Raw genomic sequence first — 15947 nt, 5'->3', positions numbered from 1 at the left:
GCCGCTTTCTCACTTTTAACCGTCCGGTTTTGCTACATTCAGGACCTGCACGATAGTAAACAGCTTCTGCGCCTGCGCAGGAGGTGAACACACTCACACGCAGACACACACACACAACCCCAGTGGTGAGTTGAGTTTCTGAGTCTGCGCGGTCTCTCCCTCTCGGTTTCGTATAATGTGTAATCGCGCTACTCTGGACTGGGTTTAAAGGGCCAGTTGCGTGGCAAACTGACCTTAAGCAAATTGCTGTCTTTCTCTCCCCTGTCTGTGGACTGGGCTCGGTAAGCTTAATATGGGACAGCGGTGGAGGCGGCGGCAGCAGGAGCTGCTGCTGTTTTGCTACTTCATGCTTATGTTGAGGAGCTGTGCAGGAACGCAAAAGGAAGTAGAAAAGGAGAACGAAGAGGAGCGTCTGCCCAGCAAATGCGAAGGTAGCATCCGTCCTCCCCTCCTGTGGATTGAGGCGCTCCAGGGATGGCCCTGCACACCTGGGGTAGCCTTGGATGAGGTCTGGGAAGAGGGAAAAAGGGCAGGGTGGCTGACGGTCGCTTTGTGTTCTTAGCCCTTCTGAGCTTTTTTACCCATCTGCAAAATGTGCATGGGTATGTGTCCCACCTGTGGACCTGGTTGTTGTGGAGGAAAGTGCTTTATTACTGTCACTCCCCTTCCACTTTCAGCTATCACCCATACCGCTCCGGCAAGTGCCTGCTTCCTTTAGCCTTCGCTGGGGTTCTGTGATTTAGGGGTATTGGACCTGCGTATGAATTCAGGTTCTGTCACTTGCTGACCAAGCCCTTCAAGGTTCTCTTGAGCCTTCGTTTCTTTATCTGTAAAATGGGATTGTATTACCTTGTTGTAGAAATTTATGAGAATCAAATCCGAAGCCAAATTCTGGCTTTTGTTACTGTATTTTAAGTGGTTCTTTGGGTCCAACGAATACAGAAATTCCCTACTCTTGTGAGCTTCCAACCTCACTTAAGGCTGGATTCCAGTTGTGACTATGATGAGCTTTTGAAGGCTATGCCAGTTAAAGACTAGGAGGAAGCCTTACCAAACCAGAAAAGCTTCAGGTACACACCCAGCAAGGAATTTTCAAGCCTTTCATCAAGGTAGCAGTCTAGCTAAATCAGGAGAAGTTTATTACCAGGTTGGCCTGAATAATGATTTTTTTCCTTCCCAGCAACTCATAAAAAGGTCAACTACACTAAGGTACAAAGAGATATGCTCCCTGGACAAAAATCAACAAATCCTTTTAACTCTAGTGCTTATGGAACCATGCCTTATGGAACTGATGGAAAGTGTATGTAATTCAGCCTGGAGGTGGGCTGTTAGTAGAAAGGACCTTAAAAATCTCATCCGCATGCAGCAGTTGTGAACACCCTGACCTGTCCCACCCTCTCTTGGACGCTTCCAAATTAGAAGCCTGTTGACTACTTGAAGAGAGCAGGTGATTCAGCCACTCCTTAATCAATGCCCATAAACTAGAAAGGAAGAAAAAGGGTAGTTATCATGCTGTCTGACTAGAGTGTTATCCTTAAACAATTTTGAACAGTGTAGAAGTTGTAAATAGTTTGGGCTTTATTCTAGACTGATTTGCCCCTGGCTACACAGCCTAGTGTCTTTTCCACCGGAGAACTCAGTGTTACTGATGTAATTCATTGTTTCAGAAGATCTGATTTCTTTGGTCCTTCACTTGATAAAGAAGGCAACTAACTCCCTGCTACACACATACACACTTTGTGAACAACTGTTATGTCAAAACTTTTTAAAAGCATCTCTTTTTAGTCATTATGGTGATGAACCTCTTCCCAATTAAGCTGGTCCTTGAATAACAAACATATACACTATGTTACCAAAGCTGTACTTTACTGGCATGGTTTTCAAGAGCCCAGAGCCATGAAGCTTCAGAATATGATGCTAAATGTATTTTTGATATAAACAACAATAATAGGTAGCATTTATGTAGTTTTTTAGAACTTGCAAACTGCTTTACAAATATCTTCTTTTATCTTTATGACAGATGTGGGAGGTAATATTTTACAAATTGGAAAACTGAGGCAGACAGAGGCTAAGTGAATTGGCCAGGGTCACAGCCAGTAAGTATCTAAAGATGGATTAGAACTCAGGTGTGTCTTCACTACATGTCCTGTGCTGTACTGACTGTGCTACCCATGTAACATAAGTGGAGTTTACAACTGTACAATACAACAACCATTTCTTTTGCCTGTATTATACTGAGGTAATGTTCGTAAAGCACTTAGTATAGTGCCAAACTCCTAGTAGGCTCATTCCCTTCCCCTTATAATACAAATTCCAGGCATAGGGAACAACACAATCAGTAAAGGTGTGAAAGCAAATGTCTGTCTTCCATCTTTGAATACATTATTGTGCCACTCCTTCCTCCCCACCCCTCTTCCCTGGAATGTATCTCTCCTCACCATTGCCTCTTGGAGAATTCTGGCTCAGAACCATTCTCTTTATAGGCCATTCTTACTGCTGCTGCCCTCCCCACCCCAGTACCTCCCACCTAGGTATTTACCTTACTTTGACTATATTTAGTGTACCTTTGTAAGCACTTTGAGGACAGAAAGTATTTTGCTTTTTATCTATGTCTCTTCAGCACCTAGCATAGTGTCTGGGATGTATTAGGCTCTTAATAATGCTAAACAAGGGGCAGATAGGCAGCTCAATGGACTAGAGAAAGGCAGTTCTAGGTTCAAATTTGGCCTCAGACACTTCCTAGCTGTGTAACTCTGGGCAAGTCATTTAACCCCTATTGCCTAGCCCTTACCACTCTTTGCCTTGGAATCAAAACACAATATTGATTCTAAGATGGAAGGTAAGGGGTTTAACTTGGTAACTGATTGGGTGACATAAGAGGAAGGGAGAGAACTTTGAAATAAGGAACATAGCTGACCTGGTGAATGGTAGTGCCAAGGATGGAAATAATTATGTTGTAAAAGTTAAAATTAAATCTCAATAATAATATTATATTTTAAGAGATTTATTAATGATCATTAGAAATCAAGGAATAAAGAAGATACAAAATAAAGACCACGTGCCCATGGCTGGTTAGCCATTTTTTATTCAACCCCACTCACCACCATCAATGCTGATTCTATATCAGAGAAAGGGAGCCTCCAAAGCCCATGTGCCATGGGCAAGGTCTAGCCTCACTTGGACTCCAGGACTCAGAAACAGGTGGCAAATGATCAATCAAAATAAATAATAAATGGAGGACAGCTTAATCATTACAGCCTTGGGATTGCTTCACATCTAATAGCTGCTGCATCATCCCCATGCCTGGTTTTTATTTTTATACCCATTTTCTTGGCATGCAAATAAACATGTTCAAAGAGAGATAATTGGAAAAGTGATACATCAACTTTTAACAAATCACTTGATTAACATTCTATATTTTGTATTGTGATTATAGACAGAATAAAGGTTGCACACAAGATAAATGATTTTGTCACAGGTGGTTTAATTTTCTCATTATCCTGTGAGAGATTTTGAGCTTACAAACAATCAAGGAAAATTACTTATTGCTTTTAATAAAATGGAATAATTAATCAGCAGTTCTTAAAAGACAATTCAACAATCATCATTGAGGTTATGGGGTACTGGGAACATAATTCAAATTTAGACTGGTGGCTTACTAGGAAGTTTCTGAGTTACTGATTTGTGTAATCGAGTCACTGAGGCATATTGACGCTTGATGTACTTGTACTTATTGTATGGACCTCTATGGTTGATTTGTGTGCTGGCTTCATGAGAATAAGTTTCTGTGAGTGGGAAAGTTCTGGGCTTGGCCTGTAGCTGCGGTTTTGCTGGGAATTATGTACCGAAATAAAAGTTAACCTATGATAGTCTTTTTGGGATTGGGTTTAAGGGTTTGATTTTTTGGTGATATTTTTAGGAATTAGGGTACAGGTATTTTGCTCTTGCATTATTTCTTTTGAGACTAGGGGGAATAATAATCATGTCAATTCATAGGTATGGGGCATTGATGAAAGAGGTCATGTAAAGGGGGACTGGGTGGGCAATCACATCTGGCCAAGGACCACTCTGTGGTCTCCCCAGCTACCACAGGTGACTCTTGTCAAGGCGTCATGGCCTGATGGCTGCCAGCACCCACACCCTTTACCCTCTGTCTACAGGAAGTATGTAAGGACAGGAAGTCAGTGGGCTCTTGAGATATGTAGTTCTTTTTTAGGGTAACAGATTTTCAATCATACATTCCTTCCTGAGACCCATGGAAGATTAGTCTCTCCAGTAGGTCTTGTAAACATACCAACTTTGAAATTGCAATAATTTGAGGATAAGAGGAAAAGAGAACAAAACCAATAATTGCTAGGCACATTGACAAAAAGCCAGTTAGGGGTCAGTCTCCTTTTGGCATAAGAGTATACATTCAAATTAAATGTTCAATCAACCTTCAGTTCAATCAACCACACCCAAAGTTAATTCTGGATCTTCTTGATGTAGCTTGTGGTCTGTGGAGGCATCTTCATGGTGCCTACTAAGAAGAGTTCATTTTCTGGATTTGGAAAGGTAGTATGTTTCTTAACCTAAAATTACTCTCAAGAGAATTTAAAATTTGCAGTTTAAAATAATAACAATACATTCCCCCCTGAAGAGGGTGTTGAAAAACATAGGGATCACTTAAGGATGCATAGCTGAGTTATGAGGTATATGAATCAATTGGCAAGAGAAATAAAAAACAGTTCTTTTTTTAGGGTAACAGATTTTTCAATCATACAATGTAAGAAGAAGGAAAAGATTTAGGAAGGAGGATAATCAGTTTTTGCTGAAGCATATCTTACATGGAGTTGTAGGTTAGAAAGTAATTTGGAGATTGGTGAGGACAAGAGGAGAGGAATTAGGTGTCAATATGTGATAATATATTAACCTACCTGAGGACAGGGTGAATACATTTTGCATAAGATGGGGATGCTTAGTCAGTGTCTAATAACTGACACCTGTGTTCTTCTTTACCCTTCTGACCTTATAGTTTACACAGATCATACTCAAAGTGCTGATAACATTTTTGAACTGGAACCTTAGTGAACTGTTTTCCAACTTCTCCATTTCCCTGGGAAGCCTAGACTCAGGGACATAAAGTAATTTGATTAAGATCACATGACTAATTAGTAATGTTAATAATCGTAACTGACTTTTTGTAGAATGCTTTAAAGTTTAAAGCAGGTATTACAGATACCCAATTTACAGATGAGGAAGCTGAGGCTAAGGGACTAACTGATTTGGCCAGTCGCTTAGCTAGTATATGAAATAGGATTTGAATCTACATTTTTCTGGCTACCAGGGCAGGACACTGTCAACTACACCAGGTTACCCAGAACAAAAACCCAGGTCTCTCATCTCCATGTGCCATGTTCTATGTATTGTTACATATCTTGTTTGAATATACTTTTGCACAATTGTTTCCTCTCCACAGTGTGCAAAATACTGAGCTTGGAGCTTCAGGGAGAGCTGAATCGGAGCAGCCAGTCTCGGGAATTGCTAGAACTAGGCCAGGTACTAGATACTGGCAAGAGGAAGAGACGAGTCCCCTACAACACTTCGTGAGTCTCCCTTGGTGTTCCTTCCCTCATGGTATCTCTAATGCTTTATCCTTACCTAGCCCTATAAGTCATTCCCTAACTTTCCTCATTGCCACCATTCCCAATGCTGTTTGTTCCCCATCATCTCCCATCCATGTTTGTCTTCCACAGGGAGATTCGTCTGGAGGAGGCCCTTGAAAAGTTGTGTGAACGGATTCTAGATTATAGTGTCCATGCTGAGCATAAGGGCTCCTTAAGATATGCTAAGGTAAAATAATCTTTCTTCCCCACTTGTCCTTTAAATGGCATAAAACACTACAGGATGTCACCATTCAGAGGTACCAACTTTTGTTCTCCTTCCTCTTAGAATCCTTTCCCAAGACCTCTGCCCCTAGGATGTCCCAAATCCTCTATCATTCCACCTTAGTCGCTAATCTCCTGTGTGTACTCCATCTCTACCCTTAAGTTCAGTGAAATGATCTTGATGTAGTGAGGATGAGGAGGGAGAGAAGAGGGAAATAAAGGTAAAGGAAGCTGACCCTGTAGTGCTTTTCCTCTCTCACCCCCTCCTACATCTTCCCCCACCCCAGGGTCAGAGTGAGACCATGGCAACCCTGAAAGGCTTGGTACAGAAGGGTGTGAAAGTGGATCTGGGAATCCCTTTGGAACTGTGGGATGAGCCCAGTGTGGAGGTTGCATTCCTCAAGAAGCAGGTAGGAAGATGTCACATGCCAGAAAGATGAGATGGGACAAGGAGAAGGGTATGGACTTGGAGAATAGAATAAGACATTAAGGACCGATCATGGGGGTGACCAGGGCCTGGGACATAGGCAGAACTGGACCCCTCTCCTAGAGGAAGATCTTGGGGGGTTGGTGTGGAGGCAGGAAGTAGCAGAGATTAGTGAGAATGGATGGATTCACATTTCTGAGAAGTCTCCTCCCAGAAGCAAGAATTACCCTCTGACACCTTCCTCTCCTCTTCTCTTCCCTCTCCGTTAGTGTGAAATGATGTTAGAGAGGTTTGAAGATGTCGTTGAAGACTGGTACTTCCACCATCAGGAGTTGCCACTACAGCAGTTCCTCTGTGAGGGGCATGTACTTGGGAAGGAAGAGGCAGGTGAGTGACTCAGGGGCAGGCTGAGCCTTGTGGGGGAAATATCGGCACTTACCTAGGTACTCATTGTTTGCCTTTTCATCGATCCAGGTTGCCTTCAAGAAACCTGGACTGAGGAATCAAGGGGAGAACAGAATGAGAAGGGCCTGGAAGAAAGTCTAGGACAACACCCCCATGACACTGCAGATCTCTGACCAGAGTCAGGCCTACTATCACCTCCTTTTTCCTTAGATCACCTTTAAAGTTAGTTTTTTTTATATACACAAATATGTACAGACATATATATCACATAGATCTGAAGGTGATGGCACCTTTACAGCTATACTTTTTGCCTGGCCACATTTGGAGATTTTTATCTACTCAAATGTGTCCTCTAAGGTTGAAGACCACAGAAATGAGTGGCAGGGCAAGGCCATAGTATTTTGAAAGGAATTTTGGAGCTCCAAGATGTTTTCAGACTTGCAACTGTGCCAGCACCTACCCTGCACATGTTTCTAGTGGGAGGTTCACAAGATCTGTACCATCTTGGCAGATAAACTAAGCTGTAAAGGAACTTATGGAGGTCACTAACCATTGGTGCTTTTCTGTGTGTTGGGGTGGGGAGGGGGTGAGGAGTGGACAGTAGGATGGAGCCTATGGAAGGAGAAAGCAACCAATCTATCTAGAGCCATGTGGGCAAACCTCTGGCACATGTGCCAGAAGGGACTGCTCCTCTCCCCTTTGCCTTATGCCTTAAGGATATTTCTCGTCACCTACCCCTCTGCCTAATAGCCCAATGGGAGTGCTTACTCCCCCCCCCCCCCCATCTGGGGTAAGGTGGGGCTTACATGAAGCCTGAGGGTTGCAGTTTGGTCACTCAGTCTCTAAATAGTTTTGCCATCACTTACTTAGAGGATCTAGGAAAGACTCTGCATGTGCAGTTGAAGATACTGTACTCTGCAACCAATGAGCATACAAAAGTGTCAACCTTGATCAGGGGTTCTTAACTTGGGGAGAGGGGAGTCTATGGATTTTTTCCTAACGTTTTGATAATTGTATTTCAATATAATTGGCTTCCTTTGTAATCCAATGCATTTTTTATGCATTTAAAAACAATCTGAGATGGGATCTAGAGGCTTTACAATCTGCCAAAGGAGTCAGTGACCCAAAAATGGTTAATGATCTTTGTCTTAGCAGGTGAGAGGGAAAAGTGAGTTGAAGGCTGAGGAGGCAAGGTAGGAGTGTCAAAGATCCCATCTTGTTGCAGAAAGGATAAATCAAATCAGAATAAGAGAGGGCCCACCCAGAGGACTGGGGTAGGGTTGACCAGGGTGGTTGGCAGAGTTTTATAAATAGCCAGTTACCTATGTGCCTTTTACTCTTTTCTCCCTCAACCTAGAACACTTCTGGCCATGAACTTCCATGAATAGATAAACTCTCTGGATGGGGACTTGCTCCTGGGAATTTCATGGGACACCTATTCTATGGTGGCCCCTTTCCTAAGTTACTCAGAGCCCCTAGAGAACTGATGGTTCTGTCACCTTCATCCTGTTCCCCAGCAGAAGGGGAACTCGGGAAGTCCTGTGAGGGGCTATAACACACTGGTTGTGGGAACCCACAAGGATTCAGCACTACATAGGGAACCTCCTAGTTTCTGTATCTGCTTTCTCTATGCAGACAGTCAGGTCACTCAGTGGATAGAGTGTTGGGCCTAGAGTCAAGAAGACCTGAATTCAGATCCTGCCTCAGATACTTACTATATATATAACTCCTGGGTGAGTCACTTAAATTTTGGCTACCTCAGTATTCCTCAGTAAAATCAGGATCAACAAACCTATCTCCCAATTTTGTTGTAGAGGTCAAATGAGATGATATTTCTAAAGCACTTAACTTAGTGCCTAGAACATAGTAGGCACTTAATAAATCCTCCCTTCCTCTCTCCCACCCTACCTTAGCCTCTATCTATCATCATTGACTGAGTGAGGCACAGCTTTTGCATTTGGTCTCAGAAATAGAAGTATGGGGCAGCTGGGTAGCTCAGTGGATTGAGAGCCAGGCCTAGAGATGGGAGGTCCTAGGTTCAAATCTGGCCTCAGACACTTCCCAGCTGTGTGACCCTGGGCAAGTCACTTGACCCCCATTGCCTAGTCCTTACCACTCTTCTGCCTTGGAGCCAATACACAGTATTGACTCCAAGATGGAAGGTAAGGGTTTAAAAAAAAAAAATAGAAGTATGCGTGACTCCTGACCACATAAGTGATAGGGATATGATCATGGTAGTGACTATAACAGTCTTTGGCACTATGGTGAAGAAATTCAGCAAAGACCTTGTGGCTCAGTGGCAAAGCTGTGAGAAGATACTATATGCTGCTGATAGGGTGGTACCTGGACATGAAGGATAACTTCTGAAGGTTTAAGGGACATTAGAAAGCAAGGAAAGGAGCAGCCAACCATGGATGGGTGTCAGAATCCAAAAGACAAGTCATTTACTGACAAGTACATGAAAGACCTGATCAATAAAGCCTCCCCAAAGGAGGGGAAAAAAAAGTCCTCCTTGCCCCAGGGACTGACATCCATACAACAGGCAACCTTGCTTTTTAGGGATCTCTGGATTTTGGCTATGCCATTCCTAGGCCTTTTCCTTTCGGGGTTTGTTTCAGATGTTTCTGTCAGTGGGTTCTATCTTTACTTTGCCTTTTAGTTCTAAGAGCCAAGTAGTTTTCATTCATTAAGCTCCTATTATTTGCCAAGCATTGGATAGTATGAGTAGACATTCTTGCTTTATACTTGTTAATGGGATACCATCTGTTTTACAAAATACCATCTCTTAATTTCAAATAAATATATTTTTTATCATCTTTAGGAAAAATCCTACTATTCTGATACATTGCTGTTTTTAAGTTGACTAAGCATAATATTAAGTTTTTCTGAATATATTGGTTGTTATTAGTGATTGATTGATTTAATCATTAATATACTTTGATGTGCTCATTGCTTTCCAAGTTTTGAGCCCTCCTTTCATACCTCATATATATTTTCTTGCTCATAAGGTACAGTGTTCAGATACATTGTCATATTCATTTTGTAGAATTCTACTTAACATTTGTGCATTACTCAGTTTTAATATTGTCTTTTAACTCTACTTCTTTACCTCCCTATATCCAAGCAATCAAGAACTTATTTGCCTCATAAAAAGAAAACAATTTTTTCTAGTTTTGAAAGAAACACATGTATATATGTAAATGTACATGTTGCAACATATATGTGTGTAGACAAATTAGGCACTTAATACATTTTTATATAAGTACAATTAATTTATGTATATAAATTATATATTTGTACTTTTAAATTTTTTATAAAATACACATGTAAATTTAGTCTTTATATTTTTTATATGGTTTAAGCTATTTTTTGTTTTGCCAGTATGGTTATTTTATAGCTTTTTATTATATTGGTTCTCAATTAAGTCTTAATCCTATGTCTTTTCATGGCACAGAGAAGTCTCAAAGGTTATGCCAGCAGATCATTAGCTCTAGCATATTTTGCCAAAATGGAAAGGCCTTGAGTATAATGGTGATAGGCTGTTTGATTTCTGAGAACCAATCTAGTTAAGTATAAAAAGACTCATCATTACTAGATTGGCCTTTAGGTGTTGAATTATTTTGTCATTGTAGCCTATGAAACAAAGAAAAGCACAAAATCACCTTCAGTTCTGGTGGCTGCCTTATTATTCCACAGTTATGGTGGTGGAAATAGATGCTAAGGACAGTTTTTAGTCTATAAACATTAACTTAAATGTAGGTACTACTACAAATGTGAAATTTTTATCCATTGAACTGATGTACTATTGGAAATAATCACATCAATGTTAATATTCTTGTGATAAATAAAACCAGTAATAATGTGATTAGCAAGATGGCAGAGTAGTTATTTTCTGCAAAGTTCTCCAACCCCCAAATCTCAAATAAATTATGCACCAGATATAGAATTCAGCAGCTGAATTTACAAGATGCAGAGACCTAATGGCATAACATTAGAAAACATAAGTAGTCAGATGCCCCTCTCAAGGTGTTCATTCCCCAAACAACAACACATTTGTGGTCAAATATTGGCTATGTGAATTACTGCCTGGTCTTCCCACAGAAATATTTTAATTTCACCCCATAGAAGGCAGAAGACATCTTAGGAAAGAGAGAACAACTAGAAAAGGGGATAGAAGACCCAGATAGTACAGAGCCTCAGACCTAATGAAATTGAAATTATAAATAAATGAGAAGGGGAAAAAAGAGGAAGTTGTCAGGTGTGGTTTCCTTTATATACCTCCCTTAAAACTGAACCTTTCCTCCCTTCCTCAGACCTATTTTACTCCTAAAGGATTCTTTATCTTTTATTTTCTACTCATGACTCAGACAGATGATAGGCTTGCCCTCTCTCACTACTGCTTTTATCAGAAAAAGAAGTTCATGTTTGAATGATATAGTTTATTTACACATTTCACTGAAAGACAGGTGATACCATTAATACCTTCACTCTTACCTCCCTATTTCCTGTCACAGGCCTTGCTTCCCACCTTGGCTTCAGCAGTGTAATGGGATGTGGGAGAGTCTCATCCAGTGTTTTGAGAATGAAAAATCTCCATATTGTTTCCTGGGTTTGCTTATTTAATTTTGCATCAGTTAATGTAAATCTACCTATATTTATCTGTGGTCATAGTATTTTTTTTCTTATAGTACAGTATATTCATGTACCACAATCTGTTTAGCCATTCCCCAGGCATGTGAAAAGGGAATTCTTTGTTCTCTATCTATTCTGAATTTACACTTGTGAAAAGGGAATCCTTTATTCTCTTTTCCTAGTTGGAGTTAACACTTTGGTTAACAATAACTTAAGTACCCCTACTTAGTACCTCACTAGATTGTGAAGACAGAATTAACTCTCCTTTGTTTACCTTTTGATTGAATCAACTTGAACTTCATGGAGGAGCTCCCAAACCACTTAGGGAATTTACACCTTCAGAAACTCAATCAGTCAGGAAACTGAACCCTTTTGATGAGAATTCACACCTCCAGTAGGTGAGAAGTGGATCCCACAGACACTGACACCCCCTCCACCCCCCACCCCACCCCAGGCAGTGCTGGGCAATTTGGAAGCTGTGATTGGCTCATGTGAAGAGAAGGGACATGAAGCCATTCTAAAAGGCCCTGAATTTCTGGGGCTGGGGAGGTCAGGTTCAAGAGAAGCTTGGCTTCAAGAAGGAAGTCAGCTTCAAAAAGAAAAGAAAGTCGACCTCAGGAGTCACCTTCAGCTCGAGTCATCATCTTGACCTACTTCTTGGAGGAAACTTGGGTGAGTGGATAGCTGACTTTACCGTCCTGTCTTCTGGAGAGAGTTTAATTCCAGTTCAAGGTCAACAAGTCCTGACGGAGTCAAGCACCAGAGCAATATTTAGTTAGATAGGCTAATGTCTTCTTTTGTATTTCTCTACTTTCTTTCCACCTCTTTTGTAAATAAAAGCTATTAAAGGTCATTTTGACTTTGAACAATAATACTTTGAATCAGTGAGCACCATTATTATTTATAATTTTCATATATTTTAGTCAAACCATCAATTTTTAATTCCTACAGGCATCAGCTTTATTTCCATATCTTTGCTATCACAAAAAGCTCTGTTATTAATATATTAGTGTATAAGGGGCCTTTCTTTTTGTCATTGATCTCCTTGGGATATATACCTGGTCCTGAAATCTCTGGGTCAAAGGCTGTAAACATTTTAGCCACTTTATTTGCATAATTCCAAATTGCTTTCAAAAATAGTTGTACTGATTTACAACTGGATCAACAATATAGTTAGTATGCCCACAGAAGAGAATTTTTTACCGACACCCAACCATATGATAAGATGTTCAAAGTCAAGAAACTACTTGAAAAAACTTCTGTCCTAACTCTTCATAGGCTATCTTGCTTGCCTGGAATGCTCCTTCTCTTAGAATCTTTCAATTCCTTCAAGAATCAATTCAGAGACTACTCCTTGCAAAGACTTTGTGATCTTTCCAATTGTTAGTATTTTTCCCTCCTCGTTTTTTCTTCTCTTTATCCACGGACACTTTATATCTATGGACATACCCCTATAGTGAAATCTAAGCTTCTAAAGGGACTATTTTTCATTTTATTCACTCCCTGATTTTCCTGGCTTTCTTCAGGTTCTAGCTAAAATCCCACCTTCTGCAAGAAGTTTTTCCCCCCCTTAATACTAGTAATTTCCCTCTAAAACTCTCTCTTAATTTATCCTGCATGTATCTCGTTTGTGCATAGTTGTTGGAGATTGTTTCCCCCCATAATTATAAGCTCCTTCAGGGTAGTCTGTTTTTGTTTTTCATAGGGCCTGTGTAAGATTAAAATCAATATTCAATAACTCCAAGTATTATATTTTATAAGATTTATTAATAGTTACTTGAAGTAGAGGAAATAGAAGGAACCTGAGTGAAGAGAAGTTTTCCTGACCACGATAGTGGGAGAAGAGAATGAGGGGGCGGGGGTTACAGAAACTTTATCTCCAAAATGAAAGGACATAATGTGAGGATGAAAGTGGGATTCTGTGAAATGGAGTCCTGGGGTACAAAATTCTAATTAACAATCCTTTCTATAATTCCAGGAATTCCAGTAATTATGAAAATAAGCATGTAGAAATCTCCCTTATTTACATGCCCAGTTTCCCCATGGAATCAGTACACATAACCAACTTATAACTCTAAAAATTTTTAACTAGAGGTACATGCAATATTGTACTCTCTTAAGGGGAAATTAAAATAATTTGGGGATGAGAGAAATAGAGAAAAGGAATAAAGCCAATGTTGGGTGCATTGACAAAAAACCAATTAGGGGGCAGTCCCCTTTGGCAGAAGAGTGTACATGTAAAATAAATGCATTCAACCCCCCAAAGTTCAAATCACCATATCCCAAAGTTCACTCTGGATCTTTGGGTCTCTGGTGTGTGGTCTATGTAGGCATCTTTGTGGCGCCTTCTCCAAATAGTTGACTTTCTGGATTTTGTGATATTGAAATCACTTTAAAAGACTGATATAAATTTAAGGTCGCCAAGGAATTCACTTATGTAATTCCTAAATGCAACACTCAGGTCAGCTGCCAAATTTTTATGGTGTTTTAATTACAACAGGAGGAAGAACATATTAGAGGGAGAGAGAAGGAAAAAGGGAGAGAAGGAAAGAAGTTTAACTCAGAACCACTCTGGCTCAGGCTGGGCCAAAGCGGGCATTAAGGCCTTGGATAGCCAAGGCAGGGAAAAGGATCAGTCCTTATCACTCACGTGACCAATCTGAAGGAAAACGGTCTGCGGGGCTCCTCTAACCTCAAGCACCAGCCTCGAACTGACTTTAGCCCTCCTCACAGGAAGTCCCGAGAACTCCAGAGCTGTTCTCTACCTCACTTCCTGCATCTCACATGTGCCAATCATGGCTCTAGTTTGACCTAGGACCTCCCAGAGGTCTGTCCTTTTTTTGCACATGTCTGTTGAAGGCCATATTCTCAAATAATTAAATCTTGAGTTTGCTACAGCCCTTCCTAATCTTGTTCCACTGAGTTGGATGGAGAATGTAGTTTCCAAGACCTGATTCTGTTATTCCAAGTCTCTCTATTGTTATTGACCAGGAAATAGCTAAATCCAATCTTCTAAAGAATGGTCTGAATAGGGTGTTTTGAAATTTTGAAGTTTTGAAATTCACAATTTAAGTGGCAAATTTCTTATCCATCCTAAAATTACTTTCAAACAAGAAACAATTTTATCAATATAAAATTATATGACAATTATACAATTCCCCCTGAGGAGGGTGTTGACAAACACACGGATCACCCAGGGATACATGGCTGAGTTATGAGGTGTATGAATCAATTGTGAAAAGAAATAAAAAATATTAAAAAATCCAAATAAAAGAGAAAAAATAATTATGGAATGAAATATAAAATATCAAAGTCTTATGTGTAAAAACTCTAAGGAAAAATAAACTCAACAGGTCCTTGAATCAGGGCTTGATTAAAGTGATTTATGTCCCACAATCCTGTAATAGCAATTGGACTATAGAAAATTACCACACTATGAAAGAAAGAAAAAGGACTAGATTTTGAAGCAGATGGGAAACAAGCATTCCTTGGTATCATTTTACCTTTGCTCTGTGAAAGGAAATTCTTGGTTTCTTTGCATAGTTGAAGTTAAAACTTTGGTTAACAATAACTTAAGTACCCCTACTTAGTGCCTCACTAGTCTGTGAGGACAGAATTAACTTTCCTTTGTCTACTTTTGAATTAATCAACAAAATCGAATACACTCAAACTTAATCCTAAAGTAAGAGAAGTCCACAAACTCTTGCTACAGGAGTTTACACTTCCAAAAGGAAGACACCCCTATTTAACCTTAAGTGGGGGGAAGTCTGCAACCCATGGGTGATAACTCAGTGAATCCTAGGAGGAGAGTTAACACCTTTAGAGGTGGTCAGTCCCACAGACACTGCTCCTGGGAAGTACTGGACAATTTGGAAACTGTGATTGGCCCCTGTAAAGAGGGGCGGGGACAGGAAACCATGATAAAAGCCACAAAGTCCTTTGACTGGGGGTCTCATGTATCTCCTGGAGATAGTCTTCGAGGGAACTTCACTGGAGACTTTAGCTTGGATTGCAGCTTCAACTTTCTGACTCCTGAACTACTTCATTGGGTGAGCAAAAGTCTTGACTCCCTAGTTTTAGTTTCTTAAGAGCCTAGTTTCCATCTTGGAGGAGGCCTCGTGGTTTATTGTTTCCCCTATATTTGGTGGGGTGTATGGGGTGCTCAGGGAGGGGTAGTATCTCTGGTATAGAGGGCTTGTCGTGCCCTTCTAGGGCAGCTCTCCAACCTCTGACCCTCACCTGACACCCAGCTCTCACTTGTGGCTCCTAGTAGCTGTTAGCATGCGGCAGCAGCCACACCCCGGGCAACAGCTTTGACAGGCCAGCTAAACCTTGTGAGGGTAGCTATCGGGTTGTAGACCCCTGGTGAACCAGGGCTTTGCTCACTCAGCATGTGAAGATTGCTTCAGCTGAACAGACGGAAGAAACCAATAAGAAGGTTCAATGGCTGAGATGGCAACACAGCAAAGCACTGTGGAGTGCTTAGGGCATGTTGAAGCACAAAAGACAACACGGCCATCCAATGCAGCTGAGGAAGTCTCCAGGTGTAACGACTTTTCATGCCACTGGACCCAGGCTTCCAACGCCGAGAGAGTGGGACTGTCTCTGTGGACTTT

General features: G+C 40.8%; 1 protein-coding gene across 3 annotated transcripts; it reads left to right on the top strand.

The window, feature by feature from the left end:
* Window positions 1-281: 281 nt before the first annotated feature.
* Window positions 282-10564, top strand: CNPY4 (canopy FGF signaling regulator 4). Of its 3 annotated transcripts, XM_016430869.2 has the most exons (7): window positions 304-431; window positions 2021-2096; window positions 5459-5585; window positions 5736-5832; window positions 6155-6277; window positions 6564-6681; window positions 6769-10564. In XM_016430869.2, coding segments are annotated over exons 2-7 (570 nt in total). In that variant the 5' UTR covers window positions 304-431; window positions 2021-2095; the 3' UTR covers window positions 6873-10564. The 3 variants fall into 3 exon arrangements, with proteins under 3 accessions (XP_001372089.2, XP_007483388.1, XP_016286355.1); XM_001372052.5 differs by lacking the exon at window positions 2021-2096 and having other exon boundaries at window positions 282-431; XM_007483326.3 differs by lacking the exons at window positions 2021-2096; window positions 6155-6277 and having other exon boundaries at window positions 282-431.
* The last annotated feature ends 5383 nt before the right edge of the window (window positions 10565-15947 follow it).

Source organism: Monodelphis domestica, chromosome 2, assembly GCF_027887165.1.
Source record: "Monodelphis domestica isolate mMonDom1 chromosome 2, mMonDom1.pri, whole genome shotgun sequence".
Classification (NCBI taxonomy): domain Eukaryota; kingdom Metazoa; phylum Chordata; class Mammalia; order Didelphimorphia; family Didelphidae; genus Monodelphis; species Monodelphis domestica.
Note: the sequence above shows the minus strand (reverse complement) of the source record. Positions and strands in the feature narration are given on the sequence as shown.